We start from the raw sequence: 23,454 nt of genomic DNA, 5'->3' as shown, positions 1-23,454 counted from the left end.
TATCAAGGCCACCAAGAGGTTTCAAGAAAGTTACATCCTGTACCCAAGCACCGTGGACAGAAGAAAGGAGGAGATTGTAGAGTGAAAGAATGAAGGAGAACTGGACAAGGATTAAAGCTCACAAACAGATGAAGTTGAATTCAAATTAATGTGGTCCGTAGTCAACCAAAACAAAACAGTAATAATAATAAATAAAACAGGGCCAAATCCAAATATGCAACAGAAATTGTGTAAACAGCGGTAGAAAAAGAATAATAATAATATCTTCAGTTTTACGTCCAACTAACTACATTTACAGTATCAAAAATTAACCCCTTTTAGCATGGAGGTTAAGTATTTTGGGTAGATCATGGATGTACAAGTTAAATAACATAGCGGATAAAACTGATCCTTGCTGGTGACCATTATTGAGTGTATGGAACCTGCTCCTGACATTTTCAGTGTGAACTTGGAATAGCCTATTACTTTAAATATTACCAATGAGGGTGACTATTTCAAGGCAAAGAACTGTCTTGATGATGATGATTGTACTCCTTCCTAGTTTCCTATCTTTGTGTATTGTTCTTTTCTACTTCCCTGTGACTTTCAAGACCTTGTCTCAGTATAATTTCCCTTTTCTTTATGAACCTGTTGGCTGTGAGGTAGATTCCCTGGCCTCTCTACTACAAATGTCTCAACCCACACATAACATGTATGTATGTTGCAGTGGAGGCTGTCCATCTCGCCAACCAGATGTGCCAGTATGGCTACTTCTTCCCCATAAATGACTCCAAGAACCTCATCGTCAAGGACGACAGCTCTCTCTATCGATTTCAGGTAGGTGCTTGACTTATGTCACAACTAAATGGTAATTTCTAAAAATGTTCTAGGGAATAATGACAGCTAATAGCCGTTAAATAGAACTATATTGCAGCCAGTGGCCATAAAAATGAAATTAGTTTAAATTACGTATTTTTTAATCTGTTTAATCTGACCCAGGACATTCCAGGTTTTCCAAATGACACAGAATAGCACACAGTAAAAATTTTGAGGAAATATGATTAATTTTTGAATAAATAAATCAGACTAATCTTAAAAATAATGTATCATGTTACCATGTTAAATGCTATGAACTCAACATAAATGATTTTGTAGAATCGAGACAGAGTATTTGATTATTGAGACCACCATCTCATCTTGCAGATTTATTGCCAGTTTATATTTCTATCACCATGTCACGAAGGATTTTGGAATAGTTCCCTTTGCAGCAAAGAAGAGTCCGGTCACAGTAATATTCTGAAGGTTGTAAGACTCAAAGAAGAAGGGACGGTAGCTTGATAAATATTCTTTTTCCCATTGTCCGTGTCAGTTGGCTGAGAGACTGAAAATCAATAATTTCTGTTTCATTCGTCTGTCTATCGATCACTATTATATCAATCCTTCGAGTGATTCCTCCATCGACGATACATTGGACTTCTTTCTACACTTCCAGATTTTTGAGACAAAGAGCATGAACAGTCATGTTTCTGATGATATTCTGGCATTTGATTCTAAGCAGTTCTCCTCAAGAGCAACTCCCCAGCACATGTGGTAAGGTTTCACACTCACAGGAGTGTCTGCAGTGGCCTGTGCTGTTGCAGCATCCCAGCAGAGTACGCACTGGTGCAACCACCACTGTCATCTTCATTATCTCCCTCCATACCGAGCAAGTTAAACCACCCTTCTGGTAACCCAAGAATTAGCGGAAGGAAGTTGGGTAAATAATTCAATACCTCTTCCTTTCTGTATATATGTACACCAATAATAATAATAATAATAATAATAATAATAATAATAATAATAATAATAATAATCCAGAGTAAGTTGGCCATGCGGTTACGGTCGTGCAGCTATGAACTTGCATTCAGGAGATGGTGGGTTCGAACCCCACTGTCGGCAGCCCTGAAGATGGTTTTCCGTGGTTTCCCATTTTCACACCAGGCAAATGCTGGGACTGTACCTTAATTATGGCCATGGCCACTTCCTTCCCACTCCTTGCCTTTCCTGTCCCATCGTTGCCATAAGACCTATGTGTGTCGGTGTGATGAGAAGCCACTAGCAAAATAAATAAAAATCTGTCTTTGTATTTACGTATTTAGTGTCACTACGTTTCCATTGTTTTTAGTTTAACTGTTTTTCCTATTTTATACTAATCTGGACAAGTCTAAGTAGAAAGAATTGAGGCTGTGCTAGAGTTAGATGTTTGCCCTAATAAAGAGTGTTAACATATACTTTATTGTATACATTTCAAATTCTTTAGGAAAATTATTTTCAGGATGTAATTCCATCATTTAACCGTCTACCTAGGCCCTTTACAGCTGCAAACAAACAAACCTTGTATTACAATAGATTCATCTGCTCTGCAATGTTAGTTCCATTTCCTTCTCTCACTTCACAAAGCTTTCTACTTTCAACTAATTACGATATCATATGAAAAATAGTATTTTATTCCATCTTTCTGTCCGTCTGTCCACTTTCTTACCATTGTACCTCAGTACTTGCCCAAAATCACCTTCATTACCCATTTGCTACATATCTCTTGTTTCTTCACAAAAGGTATTTATGCTAGACGTTCAATTAAATATAAAATTGAACTAATGCCATGGTAAACAAAATATTTTGTACTTTCAGATATTGTGGTTTTCTTCCTCGATTTGCTCGAGTCATTTGGCTGGAGTTCATGGTATATAGTATGGTGATTTGGCAGTACATACGGTACAAGAGATATCATATACTTAGGTTTAGCTTTATTCATTTTTCTTCCTGTATGACATAAATTTTGCACAGAATATGTGAAAGATTCGTGCCTTCTTCTTCAATTCTCAATATTGTATTTCTGTGAGTAAATTCTACTCCATTCTTGTCGACATATCTTTCTTTCCTTCTCCACCACCACCACCACCACCACCACCACCACCACCACCGCCACTGTTTCTTAATCCGTTTACCCTCCAGGGTTACTTTTTTCCTCAAACTCAGTGAGGGATCCCACCTCTACTGCCTCAAAGGCAGTGTCCTGCAGCGTGATACTTTGGCTTGGGGGATACAAGTGGAGAGGAGGGCCAGTACCTCACCCAGGTAGCCTCACCTGCTATGCTGAACGGGGTTGTGCGGTACCGTATTGGAAGATTGGAAGGGATAGACAAGGAAGAGGGAAGGAAGCGGCCCTGGCCTTAAGTTAGGTACCATCCCGGCATTTAACGGGAGGAAAAGTGGGAAACCACAGAAAACCACTTCGAGGATGGCTGAGGTGGGAATTGAACCCCCCTCTACTCGGTTGACCTCTCCAGGCTGAGTGGACCCCATTCCAGCCCTTGTACCACTTTTTCGATTTCATGGCAGAACCAGGAGTCAAACATGGTCCTGGTGGCAGCTAATCACAGTAACCACTGCACCACAGAGGCAAGGGACATTTTGTGCATTATAAACCCCAGTTTTATAGAACACACATAATATATCATCCTTTTATATAAGTTGGTAGTACTTAGTCTAGCTCACCGTCTCGCAGTATAAACGTAAGATGAACAATTCTGGTGAAGTAAAATCTTTTAAAAAATAGGGGGGAAGAAGCCTGCAGATGTGTTTGATATTATGCACACTGAAAGACAAACTTATGCCCTACATGAGGGTACCAATAATCAAATTTACCAAATTCTCGGTGTAGCCCACTCTTTGAAATAATAACATTAAGTTATTTATTAGACCACCTAATCAATACAAAATTTTTTTGTATTGATTAGGTGGTCTAATAAATAACTTAATGTTATTATTTCAATCTAATATCATCAATACGGACCAAAAATGATATTTATTACATGTAGCCCACTCTGTCACTCACCGCCGCAATTGTGGCATAGTTATTTTATCAGTATCTTGCTTGCATTATTGTCGTAGGTAATATAAATAAATTTCATATTAATCCCTGTTGAAAAGCAATATAGTGTGAAACAAAAGCTAAAGGTTTCCACCTATTCAATACTGCTTGTTGTAACGTTACAAAAGTTACGTATACTGTATTTGTTGAAACTAGTTTCGGTCTTACCAGAGACCATCTTCAGTCGAAATCAAAGTTAAGGCAAGACATGAATATAGATAAAATGAAGCAAGCATGAAATTCAATGTAAGACAAGTAAAGATTTGAAAAACACTCATCACAAACACATATCCTGTGCAAGCTCCTCGCAGAACACCAGGTGAAGTACTAAAATACCAGCACTTGAGGAATCTTCTAGAACTCAGCTCAGCTGAAACAAGCATGAACAGAATGATGTTGATTGGAAAGTGTTGAGTTTTCCTGCAGGCTTTGGGTAGTTGAGGGAGACCAGGAGAGGAGGGGATCCTACGAGTTGAGACTCTCGTTCAACATGTGGGAAAAGAGTATGTGGAGGAAAGCGAGCCAGGGTAGAGTGTTGTCCAGGAATTAGGTTAAGGCAGATATTGGGGAAAGTAGAAAGGAAGGAGGAGGGTAAAGGAGAAGGTAGTAATTTTCCACGATGGTACTAAAAATGTAAAGCATCAGGAAGGGCAAGTTCATACCAGGGTGAAGGAAAAGTGTCAGAAGAAGTTTCTTAAAGATCAGGTCAGTGGTCAGTCTCCTGGCACAGTTCTCAATGTAGTGTCGTCCCTTAGCCTGTGTTCACATGTGAAACTTTTTGTTGGAACCCACTGAATTGTTGTTGTGTTCTAGTTCATCTTATGCACAGTATTTTTGGTTTCTGTGATGTGGAAACTCTCCCATATTTCTCTGTTCTTTCCATAGATCCCATTTGTAGCAGATAAATACATTTGTAAATAGCGACACCACTCCATAGCCAAGTTCTTCCATGAGGAAATATTACCTTGTGAGCTTGTAATGCAGTCTGGAGTTTTTTGTAGACTGCATTCACATTTTCACTGACCTGTAGATTCTGTATGTTAAGACACTCCCATATCAGTTCGAACTCTATATGGCCCTTACAGTGACACTGTGAGATAAATAGCAAAGAAACTACATATTGTGAAAGAAGCAAAGCAAGGTCAAGAAGGCCTTGGGCACCTCGGCACTAGAGTGGGCTAGAGTGATAGGCAACCCTGGATGTCCCTTCTCCTACAGAGTGAGTGTCATCTCCATTTAATATAATTTGAACATATCTATTGGCATGGCTGCTGTGAACTTTCACCTCACTGCCTCTAGAAAAAGGTGAAGTGAAGTTTGAAAATATGTAACAAATATAGGTTGTGAATTTTATATATCTGGTAAAATCATATTATTAAAATCAGTCAAAGGCATTTATGTGGACAATTATGCTGCAGTGAGAATTGATTGTAGAATGAGTTCTTGGTTCGGGGTACTTACAGGGGTTAGACAAGGTTGTAATGTTTCATCTTTGTTGTTCATAGTGTACATGGTGTACATCTGCTGAAAGGTATAGTGTAAAGAGGGATTCAGTTAGGTGGAAATGTAGTAAGCAGTGTGGCTGGTGCTAACAACTTGGTCTTAATGGCAGAGCCTGCAGTCTAATATCTTGGAACCTGAAAATAGGTGAAATGCGTATGGTATGAAAATTAGCCTTTCCAAGACTTAATTGATGTCAGTAGGTAAGAAATCTAAGAGAACTGAATGTCAGATTGAGCATATAGAACTGGAACAAGTAGATAATTTCTAGTATTTAGGATGTGTATTCTCCCAGGATGGTAATGTAGTAAGGCTGATTGTGTCAAGATGCAGTAAAGCTAATACAGTGAGCTTGCAGTTGCAATCAACAGTATTCTGTAAGAAGGAAGTGAGCTTCTGGATGAAACTATCTTTACACCTCTCTGTTTTCAGACCAACTTTGCTTTACGGGAGTGAAAGCTTCATAAGCTAGAAGTAACTGACATGAAAGTAGCGAGAATGATTGCTCGTACAAACAGGAGGGAACAATGACAGGAGGATACTCAGAATGAGGACCCATGGTGCAACAGCCCTGAAGGGCTTGGCCTACCAAGCGACCGCTGCTCAGCTCGACGAATCGTCACGGCCGTTAATCTTGGCTTTCTAGACCGGGGCCGCCATCTCACCGTCAGATAGCTCCTCAATTGTAATCACGTAGGCCAAGTGGACCAAGAACCAGCCCTCAGACAAGGTAAAAGTCCCTGACCTGGTCGGAAATCAAACTCGGGGCCTACTGGTAAGAGGCAGGCGCGCTACCCCTACACCGCTGGACTGGCTCAGAATGAGGAGATAAAGGCTAAGTTAGGAATGAACTCGATGGCAGATAAATCGGTTTTGGTGGCGGGGTCATGCGAGGCAAATGGTGTAGGATAGGTTGCCTAGGAGAGTAATGGACTCTGTTATGGAGGTTAAGAGAAGTAGAGGGAGACGAAGACTACGATGGTTAGACTCAGTTTATAATGATGTAGTATAGAAGTAAACAAGGCTACAGAACTAGTTACAAATACTGTAGAGGAATGTGGCTGTAGTTAGTAAATTCACAGAGGCTTGCAGACTGAATCCTGAAAACCATAATAGTCTATAATCAAGATGTATGTCTTGATTGTTGCAGACCCCCTATTACTGGCCGTGGCAGCACCGCAGCCCAGACAATGTGGAATATGCAATTTACCTGGTTAAGAGGACACTTCGCAACAAACAGCGCCATGGTTTGGAGGAATATGAACTGGTGAGTAATGCTAGAGCCCCAGTGAACACGCTCCATCAAGCCCAGTCTTATGCCACAATATCATGATCAGTCTGCTTCGTTCTCCATTCTCTAAAAATCCTCTGCAATACCTTGTTTTCCTTTCTTCCTTCTTTATTCAAAATCCAGTTTTTGCTCGGCATCTTAGTACTGTAATTCCAGTGTAATTAGTATTTCATGTTGGTAATTTGTTGTAAATATTTGTTCCGAATGAGTAAATTCCTAATTCCTGTGGGAATTGAAATCTATATCATCGGGTGGCCTAGTAGCAAGCTTTTTGTATAAGAGACCGAGTCTCTCATAGTGCATTGCCGGACTGAGTGGCTCGGACAGTTTGAGGCGCTGGCCTTCTGAACTCAACGTGGCAGAAATTCTGTCACCTCGGCATCTCTGCAAACCATAAAAGTAGTTAGTGGGACGTAAAGCAAATAACATCATTGTCATAGAGCATTGGCACTGCCCGAGTCTCCAAGTAGCCTGTGCAGTGGCCTCCACCACATGCACTGTCCATGCATCTTGGTAGGCGTGCTATTCTCCGCACCATCTTTAGAACAGACTAAAGTGGAAGTAACGTCATTGCCTCATCACACTCGCCTTGGTTGCCAAATAATTGAAAGTTGTACTCCAACAGTCTTCCTAAGAAATGGTGTGTAACTTTATATAAAAGTTTATACACAGTTTATGTGCGATTTGTTACTAATAAAACGTGTATGAGCCTCCTGTGTATACATTTGTTAAAGTATAGTTATTCATTGAATTGCTTTTACAGACCAGAACCCTTGTATAAGTACTATATAGCAGCGAATGATGAAAAAGAAATGAGTGATCAGTTTATTTTAGTGGTATTTAGTGTCTGCAGTAATATAATTGTGTTAAAATGACTGACTTATTCCTTAAGTACACATTGAAAGAATGGAAAATAATGTTGATCTCCACAATATTTGTAACATAGAAGGCATAGAAATTATGGAGGCTGGACATGTTCGTAAAATAAAACACTTTAAGAGACGGAGTGACCCACTTCTCCTAGATTATGACTTTAAAGTGAAATACATATTTACGAAAGAGTATGCTCGAATTGTCATAACCACAAACAGAAATGGCTTAATGAAAGATCCAAGAGGTGGCTCTGTATCTTGCAAACTTCGTGTTCCCACAGTAGTGCGAAAATGAGCGCGGAATGAGGTTAGTACTGTAGTTATTATCAGTGACATAATTATTACTAGTGAGAATAATATACACTGAAATATGTATTCTGTTCTTCTTTATTCTATTCATGGTACTGCGCAGCTTCTTGAAAGATTTTTGCTCCTAGATAACCAGCAAAAGCAATCACAAAGACGGTGAATGTGAAGAAATACATTGAATTGCAGGAAGAATTCCTACAGCTTGGAAGGAGTGTATACGTGCAGTATAGTAATACAATGCGTACATCACGTTTATTAGTAAGAAAAATATGCAACGCATTCATTGTATAACTATACAAGTGTTAAACAACTGTGTAAGGATTTTTATTAGTAAACTATAAGACAGCACAGCTCATCGATTGTAACTTGACCTCATTTTAAGAATTAATGCATTAATATATTCGTATTCCACCACTGCTGTTTTAAATGGACTATGATGGTAACTGCACCCACGCTGTAAGTATGGCAGCTCTGTATTGGGTACATGGTGCCCCTCTCCTACTGTGTGACAACAGCCCTCTCACCCATGTCTTTTGACGTACACCACCTCTTCCGCTTTAGTCTGCTCAAAAGGTTGTCCGAAGAATAGTTACCCAAATTGGTACTCTGGGGCAAAACACTGGCAACCAAGAACGAGTTAGCTGAAAATGTGTAATTTCCAATAACAGACCATTTGTATGTTGGAATAATGAATTAATTCATTCAGGACAAATATTTAAAACTCCCTATGGGAATCAAAATCTATATACAGTATATCATGTTAGTACTGGACATACTATTGTTTTATATATACAGATTGTAGTGTGTTGAGACAATAGTTTGGATTTAATCTGTTCACTATCCCTGTTTCCTCTTTGTGATTAGGTGTTTCTGGATGCAGGAGATGAAATAGTATAAGGCATGCAACGTAGTATCATATAAAGAAGAATAGAAAGGTGCTTGAAGAAGGATGGACCAACAACTTGAGTAAAGTTTAATGGCAAACAAATGAGAAAGGTGGAAAGGTTAATACAGGAAAATGAATGAAACAATAAGGAAATAAGAGAGTGGGGGAGACAAGCAGAAACATGCATAAAAAAGTTAGAAGCATAGTGTGGAGTAGGTAAATATGTTCCTGAAAACCGCAATAGTGTGTTATACAAGATGTACCACATCCCAATACTGATATCTGCTTCGGACTCTGGGGTTATGAATGGGAAGAGAGAAAAGCAGTATCCAGATCTGAGAAGTAAAATAGGGTAACAAGGTTAGGGAACTAGTCAGAGCTGTATGCCTTCTACTTTCGCTTCTTTTCTTTTTAATTTTAACTCTCCAGCTACGCTCATAATAGTGAACGTCAAAGGTTCAGGTTGATGAATATTGTTATCAGCCATCATATATTTAAGGTCACCACTGTTTGTTGCCTGACCAGTTGACCACTTGAAGCCTGAGAAATATATAAAGACGTGGCTGCAAAACCACTGAACATGGTACTGCAATATACACCAATTCAAGAGATTGTTCCAGTCAAAAGTGTGATCCGCAAATCAAAGAATGCACATTGGATAGTTTTTTAATAAATAGCTGGAAGTAGGTTGAGTAGAAAACTACTGTGGAAGCAAATTGCGATTTTCAAACTAGTGCGTTATGTCTTGTCTGTCATCATAAAAATTTCTTCTCTATGCCTCATTTATACTATATTGAGGAAACTTTGTTGTAACTACCTGTAACCCACTAATTTTAAACGTCGGAGTGGTCTTGTCTCAGAGTATGTCCTTTCAGAAATTTGGGACTGCAGGATAGAAAAGAGCAATCAAACTCAGATGGTATGGACGTGTGAAGATAATGCAGAAGAGGAGGATGCTCATGAAGATGCATGAGATGAGAGTGGAAGCCAGGAGACCAGGAGTGGGTGAAGGAAACAATGGAGGACTGGAGCCATGTGATGACAGGGAAATTGTGGGAAGACAGAAGACGCTAGACTTACGAACAGACCCAGCCAAATGATGATGATGATGATGATCACTACACCAAGTGTCCAGCTCCTTGGCTGACTGGCAAGCATAGTGGCTTTTCTTGTGAGCACACCGGTTACCTTAATAGTTAATTCCCTTGGCTTGGGGACTGGAAGTTTGTGCTTTCATCAGCATTTCTGCAATTCATACACCAGAGTTTTTTCTGCTGGTTTGCAGCGGTATGCAGAGTTTAAAAAATTGTGATTTGTTGACAGAGAAATTAGTTATATTCTTATGTCATTTGAATTGGAAATTTGCCCTCCTGTTTTTCATTCATGCAAACTTGTCAGTCACCCGATGACTGAAGCCTGCGATCTCCGTCACCAAGTCTCTTTCATTTAAGTCTTTCCAGGGTCACAGAGCTCCTTAAGAATGTTTTTATTCTTTTCAAAGTATGATTATGATAGCCGGTGAAATACTAATGTTGGTAATATTGTGGTACAGCGTACCCCAGTGGCGTGGAAAAGGAGAGGGGAGAAAGCAGGAATTAAGTCATCTCCGCAGAGTGGTGCAATCTAATGGCTACATTGGACAGGGGGCTTGCTGGTCTTCTGCAACACCCAAGGACGGATACTGGCGAATGTGATAACTGGTGCTGTACAGGCTTAGGCTCGTCTCTGCTGAAAGTACATTGCTTCGCGCTGTCTGCTTGGGAGTTGCCGTGGGAAAGCAAACCCCCTGAGTTTTATTTGAAGCCAGCAGCATTTATCGGTCGATTATGAAGCATTAGTACATCAAATGACCAAAGATAATTGATTTTAACATATTCTATTATAAATGTTAGGTATATTAAACTAAAAAAATAGAAGAAAAGATTACAAATCTTATTTTTCTACTTTTTCTACTGCTTTTTCCAACACCTGTGAGGTCGCAGGTGCAAACTGTGTCTTACATGTGGATTTGGCCCTGTTTTATGGCCAGATGCCCTTTCTGACGCCAACCCTATATGGAGGGACGTAATCACTATTGTGTCTTTCTGTGGTGGTTGGTAGTGTAGTGTGTTGTGTTGTGTTGTGTGAATATGAAGAGGAAAGTGTTGGGACAAGCACAAACACCCAGTCCCCAGGCCAGAAGAATTAATCGGAGGTGATTAAAATCCCCGACCCGGCCGGGAATCGAACCCGGGACCCTCTGAATCGAAGGCTTCAACGCTGACCATTCGAGCAACGAGTCGGACAAGAAAAGACAACAAATGAAGTGTAAAAATTATTGGGAGTTGTGCAACACTGCAGCAGTACCATGCACTGCCCGTGATCAGAACTAATACTCTTTTCCCCACAGCCAGTCTCTTTGACATGAAAATGTGATGTAGTTTTAATCAAGTTTGATTATCTAACTCCCTGCATTTATCTCGCACCCCAACTTTTATGTAATGTTCTAATACTTGTTCTGTGTCATCTAGGACTCCCTGGCCAGCCTGAAGAAGACACTTCAAAACAAATGGGACTTCATCACCATGCAATCCGAAGAGCAGGTACGTACAGTATTTTTCAAATGGTGACCATGACCTACTGGATGGCAGAGTGAACTGAATCTCTCTTGGGTGTCTGTGGCTGAGTTTTTTAAGTTAATTTTTTTGAGTAAACACCAAGTGTGTTACCAGATATTTTTCACGTGCTGACATCGTACCGCATGGAGTATTAAAAGGACATTTTTCCGCCCTTCAAAAACCCGATTACCTCTGCTGGGTTTGAATCCGCTATCTTGGGATCTGAAGGCCGACACTCTGATGTTCAGAGAGAGAAAATTTCCTCTTTGTTATCATAAATGACATTTAAATAAATGTATTCAGACGTATCATAATCGTCACCTCAGAACCTATTTAATTGTCTCTGTAAGCAAAAGCTAACTTTACCTTTTTCTGTATTCCTCTCTGCTGTACAGTTATCATCCACAAGGACCTCAGAGCTCGGATGTTCTCTCCATCTGTTATCGTTTTTATTGCTTTCCGCTTACTACATATCTAGCCCAAGTGTCCTCGGCCTTACTGTTGTGTTCTAGAAATATATTTCCAGTAAGCTTCTCTCCATCCTCTGTTAACAGATTAGGATGGCTCAGGCATATATTGAAGGATATTAAAATACCATTTTGTGCTTTCCTGTCAGTCAGTGCAATTTATCAAATTAAATAATATAAACTAACTCACAATAAACACAATAGAGACCTGGGAATTCTTTATAGCTCGACATCCCATAAAACTTGACTTCTGCTGCAGATTCTTTCTTTTCTTAGTCGATATATTATGAAAAGTTTCATTATTTTATTAGTTTACTTACACTGATCAAGCCATAAGCAGTTTTGATTGTACGCACCCCAGTTGAGTCTGAAGGAGTCCAGTCTTTTTGAGGGATAATTTAATGTGCTAATGTCTGTTCTTTTGGTAAATTGAAACTTATTTTACCTTCTATGGCATCTTTACTGTTACAGCCTCACATACAATACTTCTACAGGATTTTAATAATAAGAAATTAATTCAGTGAGGCTCGCTTCAGTCAGTGCGGCTACCTTCTCCACTGGTATTCCTGCTTCAGAGACTAGTGGAGTTTTCTTATTCTTAAAGGGCGTTCATGACTGAACAACCACTGCGCTGTATATTGATCATTTTGACACTTACATCATCTCTACCTGTTGCCTAGGCTTTGTTCATGTTCTTGAGGATATTTTCCTCTTGTATTCTCATCATTGTTGTCAGTCGTAAAAAAGGTAGTCTGTAGTTCTAGATTTTCCAGTCCTAGCCCCTTCTCATCCTTGCGTCATCACCAAAAATCTTCATTGTGTTAGTGTGACAAGCCACTGGCAAAGAGTACATCAGAATACTTTTTCTTTCCTGCCCGTACATGTACCCATAAAAGGAGCGCTCCCGAGCTCATTCAGGGTCGGCCCGTCTGACTCGGAGTATGTCCACGTTCTTGCACCAGATCTAATGGTGCTTCACTTTTCCTTAAAGCAGCCTCAGCAGTTTGTTTCCACGTTGCCTTAGGATGCCCTTTTTGGCTCTTCGGTGGCAAGAGCTTTCTGTACTAAATGGTGTTGATCTCTTCTTCTGACGTGACCATACCAGTAGAGCTGTTTGCTGATGGGCACAACTTTAAAAGATCCTCGCACTTCGTCACGCAGAGTGACTCCTGCCGACCATCGCAACATCCGCATCTCTGTGACATGCATTCGCTGGTCATGTTTTTTATGCCTTGTCCTACGTTCAGAGGGCTGGATGAACGTTGGTTTTTTACACTTTGCCCTTTAATTTGACTGGCATCTGCTTATCACAGAGAATAATTTTGTTCTTCATGGTTTTCTGTTGGATATTTAAGTAATTTTCTGTCTCTTACAAGCCATTCGATTCTGAGCTTCCTTTAGCCGACTTTGTTCTGTGTGAAGAGGTGACTAAAGTTCAGCCAGTGTAGCAAACTCTGTTTTGCAAAGTTCTTATTTCTTGAATGTATTGAATTACTATCCAGTGTATTAATGTAAAGTTACTGTGTGCTGAGTGCAGGTGCGCCTAGCCAAGGAGCGCAAGAAGGGCGACAAGATTGTGAACGACAGCCAGGAAAGAGCGTACTGGCGTATTTACCGCCCACCGCCGGGTTACCTGAATGTTCTGGAGCCAGTGCCCATTCCAAACCGCAGTCGGCATGGAAAGCGCGCTAAGAAACGCTCGGCAGAAGACCTCAAGCGTGATGTAAGTATATAGAACATCGTGCATACTTCAGAAATAAATATACATCAGAAAAAACGGGGGGGGGGGGGGAGAGGACAGGAATGCAAACAAGGATATGGCAAAAATAATTATAGGTAACGAATGGAAACAAAGTTGTATTTCACCATTCCTCTTCATAATCATAATGGATGAAGAAAGGATACAACAACTAATGTCCTGGTTTCTCCTGATGATGTAATTTTATGGGGTGAGATGGAAGCAGAAGTACAAGCTAGACTAAATCTTTGGCATGAAGCTTTTACAACCTTAGGTTGTGATGAGTAGAAATTCTCCAACTGCTCTTGTAAGAATTGGAGATGAGGAGATGAATATTGTAGACAACTTCCAGTACTTAGGTAGTGTTCTGTCCTCAAACAATACCATTGGCGACAGTACAGGAAGCTTCTACATTCTATCATGCTGTACGTCAAATACTTTGGGATGAAACATTTCCATTAGTTTCCAAGATCAGCTTGTGCAAAATATTTATCTGGTACCTATATTGATGTATGGGCTGGAAGCAGCAACACTCTGGATCAGCAAAGAGTTGTCTTCAGGCAACAGAAGTGAAGTTCCTCCGTTCTTGTCTACAAAAAACAAAAATGGGTAAAATAAGGAAATAAAATGTTGAGTTGGAAAGGAGCTTGCTCCACCCTAGAAGCAAATAGATTGCAATGGTATGGTCACATGAAAAGAATGGCTCCCCACAGGACTCGTGGAACACACCTTGATTTGATTTGATTTGATTTGATTTGATTTGATTTGATTTGATTTGATTTGATTTGATTTGATTTGATTTGGTTTGATTTGATTTGATTTGATTTGATTTGATTTGATTTGATTTGATTTGATTTGATTTGATTTGATTTGATTTGATTTGATTATCATAAACAGAGTTATTAATTCTCCAATTACAGGTGATATAATACATTCAAATAATAACAATATTAACAGCACTTACTACTACCACTAATTATAACTAAGCAATATATAATATATACATATTTACAAAAAATATAAGGAAGAAGAAAAAAAGACATGAAAACAGAGAAGTGTTTTAAATTTGAAATGACTGAAGGAAGGAAGTATAACTTTCAGTTACCAGATGCGCAGAACAAGATACAAGGAACACTCTGTCTATGAAGCGTCCATAAGATGTCTGCGAATTTCAGTAGCTGACGAGGAGGAGGAAGAGGAGCAGGAGCAGGAGGAATTGAAATAATTTGCCAAGGAAAATGTTTGATATACTTCCAAGTTCAAGGACTAGGTAAATAACTGATAGGGAATCTGCCACCTGGACGACAGACTCTCCTTTTGGGAATGTTATGAAATCACACCATTTTCAACCTTGCAGCGTGTTTTCACTAGGCTCAGGTGGTCACTCCATGTGAGATTTCTGCTGGACAAAGCAGAGGCACTACAGGTTTTTCTCTGTCATCTGTCATTCCAGCAACACTCTCCTATATGATTTCATTTCAGCCGGCACAGTTCCTATCATCACCACTAGATGGGGGCCTCATTCATTGCATTCCTTATATGCCCAGTCTTGGGCTTGATTTTCTTTGACTTGTTCTCCCTACTTAAGGAAAAAGAAGATGATGGTGATGATGATAATAATAATAATAATAATAATAATAATAATAATAATAATAATAATAATAATAATAATAATACTGCAAGTACTCTTCCAAAAGAGTTGAAGTAAGCAAAAATAACAGAAAATTACTGGTGTATAAACAGACCATTAGATGCTCATTATGAAACCTAGCATAGTTTACAAAAGAATGAATGAGGATGATGATGATGATGATGATGATGATGATGATAATCGTAATAATAGCAAAGACAGCAGCCACAGCAATAATAATAATAATAATAATAATAATAATAATAATAATAATAATAATAATAATTTTTTTTGCGACGGAGTCTGGAAAATCTTTCATAAGACGCTTGTGAGGGTCCGCACTCAACAACTGTGTGGAGATTCTTACCCAAAAAAATACAACGCCTAAAAGTAAAATACAGCGTGTCATTTACCTAGCCAGGGCGGGGGGTCATGGTGTAGCAGAAGGTCAACAGAGGGACTAGTCAGGTTGACTCGTGCCAATGACAGTGCAACATTTTTTTTTTCTTTTTTTTTTCAACACCTTGCATTCTATGCAGGAGTGGAGAGAAAACAAGACTTCATTATGATAAGTTCCAGATTTTCAAGTTCATAAGTATTTAAACAAAAATATTTGAGTGTGATTTGATAGAATCTAATAATAATAATAATAATAATAATAATAATAATAATAATAATAATAATAATAATAATAATAATAATAATATTCTATTGATGGTATAAAACCATGTTACATCGTTCCTAACATGTAACTGAGAATGATAAGGCATAAAGGAGAAGTAATAATAATAATAATAATAACTTAATGTTTCCACCTTTTCAATACAATATATTCACAAAATTACAAAATTATACGGTACTAGTTTCGACCCATCTAGGGGTCATCATCAGATGGGTCGAAACTAGTACCGTATAATTTTGTAATTTTGTGAATATATTGTATTGAAAAGGTGGAAACATTAAGTTATTATTATTATTATTACTTATATATTGTTCAATACGGACCAAAAACATGAAATTCATAACCATCCATAAAGGAGAAGTTGGTAAAGTAAATATAAAATTATCTTGTTATAGAGTATAAGCTATGTTACCTAATGATTATGATTTTTAATACATTTAATTATATAGCTCTTTTTTTTTTTAAGGAGAGAGTGTGAACAGTGAAATATATTTATATCCAATGCATTCACATTTCTTATCATTCTTTGTAGTGGACTATGGGAAGCATAGTTTGTTCTGTGCCAGTTTGTTACAGCAGGCTGATTTAATCTCATGTACCTCGGAGGAACATGAAGGCTCACTTTTTCCAATAATTCAGAACAATTGAAATGGAGTAATTTATCTGTGAAACTAATATTAAAGTCCTCACGTCTTTCCTGAAGTGATTATAATTCCAGATAGTTTTATTCTACGCAGTCGTATGGGATACCAATTCTGTAAATATTCTAATAATAGACATACCAATGTTACATACAGGTGTTTAAAAGTGAGCAATTTGGAAAATGAAGCCAAGTCTTTGCAAGGATTTTTTACATATCTGTTCAGTCTGAAGTTCAGAGTCATCATCATCATCATCATCATCATCATCATCATCATCATCATCATCATCATCATTTCCCGTTTCCCGCTTCCCGGGTAGAGTTGTGAATCAAGGACCTCCATTGTTGCCTGTCTCTCCACCACTCTTCTTTTTTAAGTACATCTTCTGGTTTTCCTCCCCTTTTCTCTATGCACTCCCACACTGAATCTGTCCACCTCTTTCGGGGTCTTCTTCATGGTCCCTTTCCTGTGAACTTCTCTGAAAAAGCTTTGTTTGGCACTCTCTCTTCTCATATTCTCATCATATGCCCATACCACTTTAGCTTTGTTGTTTCTATCCTGTCTTGAAGTTTCAAGATTCCTGTCCTTTTCCTTATCTCTTCATTTCTAATTCTATCCTTTCCGGTCTTCCCCTCGATATCTCTTAGGAATTTCATCTCCGCTCCCTGTATTCTACTCTCCTCTCATTTTGTTGTAGTCCACGATCCAGCTGCATAGGTTAGTATGGGTTCATAATAGGTTGAATATAATACTTTCTTACATTTCTTTGGGATATCTTGGCTCCACAAAATACCCCTTACACTCTGGTAGCTGTTGTTTATTCTTTTCCCAATTTCCTCGATTATCTTTCCATCTTCTGTGATCAAACTTCCCAAGTACTTGAAACTTTTAACCACTTCCAGAATTTTACCATTCAGTTTTATCTTTTCTCTTCCTTCCTTCCTTCCTTCCTTCCTTCCTTCCTTCCTTCCTTCCCCTTGTCATCACTATTGTTTTACTTTTTTCTGTGCTTACTTCCATCCCGAATTTTTCTATCTCTTGATTCCATACATCTACTTGTTTTTGCACTTGCGTTTCATCCTCACCCCATATCACTACATCATCTGCAAACAACATGGCTTTTGTTGCCTGTCTTTCCAATCTCTGCTTAATGTTCTTATGAATTTCATCCATGACTATGATGAATAGTATGAGGGGTAGTACACTTCCCTGTTGCAGACTAGTTTCAACTTTAAACCATTTTGTTTTTCCGTTAGTAGTCTCACACTACTAACACATTTTTGTACATAGCTTTTATCATTTGCACTTCCACTCTGTTGACTTGTTTTTTCCTTAATGTGTTCCACACCAACTGTCTGGGCACACTGTCATAAGCCTTCTCAATGTCAATAAATGTCATTACTATGTCTTTTGCAAACTCTCATATTTTCTCCATCATATGTCTTAATGTAAAGGTCAGGTCAAACGTTGATCTGTCTTTCCTAAAACCATACTGTTCTTCTTCCATTTCTCCTTCTGGCTTCCTCCTCAGTCTTCTTTTCAATACTCTCTCAAATATCTTAGCTACATGGGCAATAAGGGTGATCCATCTGTAGTTATTGCATTCCTTTTTATCACCTTTTTTAAATATCGGTATAATTAAACCCTTTCCCCACTCTTCTGGGATCTCTTTCTTCCTCCAGATTATTTTAAATAATCTCTACAGCTACGGTAGCCCTGTTGTTCCTGCTGCTTTAAGGCTCTTCATCTTTTGTGTGGCTTCCTCTATTTCTAACATCGACATCTCCTTTTCTTCTTAAGTTCATAGTCGTTCTAATTAAGGTGTTTCTTTTTCACAAAGTTTATAAATTTCTTACTCAAAGTTAGTTTTGGCAGACTGAAGAACTTAACAGTTATAAATGGACCACAAGTCACTGGGCGCTAGACGAACCATGATTTAAATGTCTGAATTAACTTTGAAACATACAGTACATCCAGAGTGGAAGAAATTGAATTACTTGTAACAGTTACATTTTTAGTCATTCTTAGTCGCAATTGTTACCTTTCACAGAATGCAATTTTTACTCATAATCTGAAAATAAAATTGTAATTGTCACATTCTAGTAATCACTATCGAGAGCTCGGCAACTTTTGAGTCCCAGGACTCGCAGGCATCGGGATTCGACGCGCACTCCTTCATTAACTCCCAGGGTGCCGTAGTTTCTGGTTGAGATTTAGATAATCGTGTACTGCGAGGTGGTGATGATTATTGTGTTAAGAGGAAGTACAACGGGGCAGCCATCCTCTGTTAACGCTAATTGGAAAGTCCGACGCTTGGAAAAGTGAAAGTATCGGCGAGGGAAGGACCACGAAGGGCAGGAAAATGAAAGACTCCCTAAACTTAATACCGTCAAGGTCGGAAAAGAGCAAGGGAGGTCAGATAGGATGGATGAAACTGAGGATACTGATGTCAGAGCCACCTAAGAGAAACGTGGTCACCCACTCAATGTGAGAGCACTACCACCCCCAACCACAGGAGTTACGTGGTGGAGAATGGAGCTGGGGTTAAGGCATTCTCCTATTTTGAACTAGTTACCCTGAAAATAATGAAAACACAAAAGTGACACATAGATTTTTTTTTGGGAGCAATCATCTCGCCTAGTGATGGTGGCCAGTTAATGTCTCTATGCTGAAGAACAAAATGGAGTAATGTATTATTTGCTGTAAACTTTGCTATAATTCCATACCCATGTGATTCCCTAAAGACCCGCATTCTGTGAACTAATTGTAATTTTACTCATTACTTTTTGAAAAAGTAATTAGTAAATGAGTAAATTTTTTCTCAGGCAACTAATTGAGCCCAGTCTCTTTTATTTTGTACTTTTCCCATCGCTGAATTTGTATTTCTTAATCTGAATTGTAATTTTTCCACAGAATTAAAAATAACACATTTGATAGCTGCATGTCACCTGAACTGGGCAACATTCTCTTCAGTTAAACTTATCTGTTAATTATTATTTTCTACTTTAAATATATATTTACAAAATAAGATTAAATCAGTGGTTTTATAGACTTATTATAGACACCTGGTAAGGGCAGCTAGCAATTTTTTATTCACTGTCTAGTACATTGTGACTGTCACTTCTAGGTCGACTTCCTGCGCAGCTCGCTGGTCCGCACCAGGGTGAAGGTATCGCAAGCTCTGGACAACCTGATGCAACACTGTGCTACCTTCTTCGAATACGACCCTTTCATCTTGGGAGTGCTTCCTTCCAACCCTTGGCTCTCTGAAGATCCTACCTTCTGGCAGCTTAATAGTCCTCTGTGAGTAGAACTTAAAACACTGGTATATTTCACATAGTTAAAACTGTATTCTACCAGAGAATCAGGTGGTGTTCCATTTTAAAGTGATAAAAACCTCTCTTGTCATTTTTTCATTTTACTTCCCTCATCTTACCGTCACCTGATTAAATGCTTAGATATGAAAATTAACATTTGCTTACCAGTGTTAAGTGTTGCAGCGATGAGCACCAGCTGACCCCACAGTTTTCATGAACATTCTGTTTACTAAGCCATACCAATGATGTGATGTGGATATCCAGCACATTACCTTTCCAGGTATGAGACCTGGTTTTCATAAAATGAAATGTGTAGAAAGCAGTTTTTCAATGACATTGTCTTCATGAGGAAGAAAGTATTATTGAAATTTAATTTTGGCTACCAGTTTAGGGAATTACTTTTTAATATCAACAGGGTCTAAAACATGCTTTTATGCCCTAAAACTTCAGTGATGTCCAAAAACTATGAACTCTGATAAGAATGAGTCAAGAAATGTAATTAAAAAGTCCACACCTTCATCAGATTCGCCTGACTCACTGGTAAGAAATATCATTGTGGATCCGTATTGAAGATACTATATGTAGCAAGCTAATTAGTTTATAATATCACCTATTCAGTACATTAAAATTTTAAACAGGTAGGAATTATCTTCATTTCCATATGCCACGAACCTACTACGCTGGCGTAGCAGGGGGAGAGGTGATACTCCCACGTGGCGCGTCCCAGGTGGCGGATAGGGGGGTCCTAACCGGCTTGCCGGCGGAGTTGAGGGAAATAAAGTACCTCTCGCGGACCAAACACACTACCCCCTGCGGGTAGGGGACGCACATGTAGAATACACCCGCAGTATCCCCTGCCTGTCGTAAGAGGCGACTAAAAGGGGCGACCAAGGGATGATTGAATTATAACCATGAAACTACTTTTGATTCGTACCATCACGCGGGGAACACCATGGGTTGCCTGTACTTGCAAGTAGTACCACTACATTAGGTACGAAATAGGTTTGTGATTAGTAGCAGCAAGAGGGGATTCTCCTGTTGGTTTTCCAGTACCCGTGCGTCGTACCCATGTGAGCAACACCACGGGTCTGGGCGTTGCCTGTGAGTTGTACCACTATATGAGTGACACCGTGGGTCTGCGTTGCCTGTGATTAGTACCCACTATGTGAGGAACACCACAGGATAGTGCGAGTCCCTGTGGTTAGTACACCTAGGTGAGGAACCTCATCGGTTTGTGTTGGCTATGAGTGGCGTCATTGTGTGATAAACACCGTAGGTTTGTGTTACCTATACGAAGTACAATACTTGTGAGTAGTACCATCTTGTGTGGAACACCGTGAGTCTTCGCTATTTTTGATTAGTACCCCACGATGACAAATACCATGGTTCTACTTTACTCGTGACATGTACCATTCTGTGGGGCCTTAGACATGGATTTTGCACCCCTTTAGACATCAAGCATCATTGTGCTTTATAAGTGGTCCCTTGGTCAGTAATACTAGTATTCACAATCTTTTTTCGTGTCTCTGATCCACTGTTTTTGTTTGTTTGTTTGTTTGTTTGTTTGTTTGTTTGTTTGTTTGTTTGTTTGTTTGTTTGTTTTTGTTTTTTTGTAGGGTTCATGTCCATCCATTCATTCTTCATGACATTTTTTATTTTTTTTGGTCAGTGGATGAATCTGAATTTTTTGTTATTTCATTTCGTACCATTAGGGGCCGATGACCTCGATGTTAGGCCCCTTTAAACAACAAGCATCATCATCATCATTTCCATATGAGACATGTTTCGCCTTTCATTGAAGGCATCATCAGTCACAGTACTACCTCAAGGCATAAATCTGGTACCTGACTTGTAATTAAATTGTAATTACTAAGAAATAATATTCACATATTACAGTAGGGATAGTCAATGAGAAAAACAATGTTCAGTGATAACATGGATACCAATATATTAGCCGTTGGCTGTAATTACCAGTTGTGAAGGATACAGCATCACAGTATGTCTTACAAAGGTTAACTTAACAGTCTAAGGGAGGAAAGTGACTGGCACCAATAGGTAAGACCACAGTGTCGAGCAGCAGTGGTCCGTATGAAATATTGACTTTACACTATCAGAGATGTTAGGAAAAAGTTACTAAAATTTCAATGAGAAAAACAATGTTCTTAATAATATGGAGTTATAAAGGATTATATTAACATATTTACAGGTGGGCAGTCTAAGATATTTTGCCAGACATTTTGTATCCTTTCTCCCCAAACTGCTCCCATGTAAATATGTATTATAAGCTTTGTAATTTCCCAATTTTTCAATTCAATAATGCTGTGTAGTTACTCTGACAATATTGTGATCATCAACCAATGGCAGAAATTATTGTTATGCACATTGGTGCCAGACATTTTGTATCCTTTCTCCCCAAACTGCTTCCATGTAAATATATATCACAAGCTTGTAAATTCCTAAATTTTCTAATAGAGTAGTGTCAATGATTCATGTCAGACCACCACTGCTGGACACTTTTAAAATGCCCTGTGGTCTTATGCATTGGTGCCATCTACTTGTATCTTTTACCTTAGACTGCCCCCATGTAAATATGTTAAGTTAACCTTTAGACATACCGTAACATTTTGATGCTGTATCCTTCACAACTGGTAATTACAGCCAACGGCTAATATATTGGTATCCATATTATCACTGAACATTGTTTTTCTCATTGACTATCCTTACTGTAATATGTGAATATTATTTCTTAGTATCTACAATTTAATTACAAGTCAGGTGCCAGATTTATGCCTTGAAGTAGTACTGTGACTGATGATGCCTTCAATGAAAGGTGAAACATGTCTCATATGGAAATAAAGATAATTCCTAATTGTTTAAAATTTTAATGTATTGAATAGGTGATATTATAAATGAATTAGCATCCTACATGACTCACTAGTGTCTGTTACGTCTTGTTCTTGAACAATATCTTCAGTTTCACTGGATGAATTCTCACCTAAATTGCAACTAAATTGACAGTCAAAGTTTTTGAGTCCCTCGTCATCAGTCTCGGCCATTTATCTGATTTTTTTAACATGCGATGTAAAGAGAACTTAATCCTCTAGTAGCAATATTTACCGACTAACTGTCCGAGTGATGTTCGTCGTGGTTAGAGGAAGTACAACTTAGCATATCAGAGGAAAAGAGAATTAAATGAAGGTATCGACCAAAAAAAGACATGGGCTAGAAAGGGCATGAAAATGAAAGACTTTTAGGCTTGAATGCTCTAATACCGTTAGGGTTGGAAAAGAACAAGAATTGACCAAAGGAAGTTGGACTGGTTGGAGGAGCCTGGCACAAGTAAGTGGAAGTAATGTCCCAGCTACACATTAGCCATATGAGAGCAAGGATCAGGGATTGACTCCCACATTTAAGGACAGCTGTCAAGCAGAACAAGAAATAATTTTTGTATGGAAGGCATGAATTAAAAATACTTTGAATTTGAAATTTGCTATGAATGTCTATACTTTTAACTTATGCTTATGACATAGTCGATTCACAGGCTCAATAACATCTTGATCATTTCTTCTCTCCCCGCCACTCCTCATCCACCACCAAGTTCGTCTGCTAATCAGTGGTAATGTGTCAACCTC

The 23,454-nt window shown here is 38.7% G+C and overlaps 1 protein-coding gene across 2 annotated transcripts in view; it reads left to right on the top strand.

The window, feature by feature from the left end:
- LOC136884939 (regulator of G-protein signaling 7) overlaps nt 1–23,454 on the top strand; it is a 276,905-nt gene that overhangs the window by 199,151 nt on the left and 54,300 nt on the right. For both annotated transcript variants that reach the window (XM_067157264.2, XM_067157265.2), the window contains exons 5-9: nt 707–816; nt 6,543–6,659; nt 11,261–11,332; nt 13,352–13,537; nt 19,633–19,808. In XM_067157264.2, the coding sequence (XP_067013365.2) occupies nt 707–816; nt 6,543–6,659; nt 11,261–11,332; nt 13,352–13,537; nt 19,633–19,808 (661 nt within the window). The remainder of the gene's footprint in view (nt 1–706; nt 817–6,542; nt 6,660–11,260; nt 11,333–13,351; nt 13,538–19,632; nt 19,809–23,454) is intronic.

Source organism: Anabrus simplex, chromosome 13 (assembly GCF_040414725.1).
Source record: "Anabrus simplex isolate iqAnaSimp1 chromosome 13, ASM4041472v1, whole genome shotgun sequence".
NCBI classification, from domain to species: Eukaryota; Metazoa; Arthropoda; class Insecta; order Orthoptera; family Tettigoniidae; genus Anabrus; species Anabrus simplex.
Note: the sequence above shows the minus strand (reverse complement) of the source record. Positions and strands in the feature narration are given on the sequence as shown.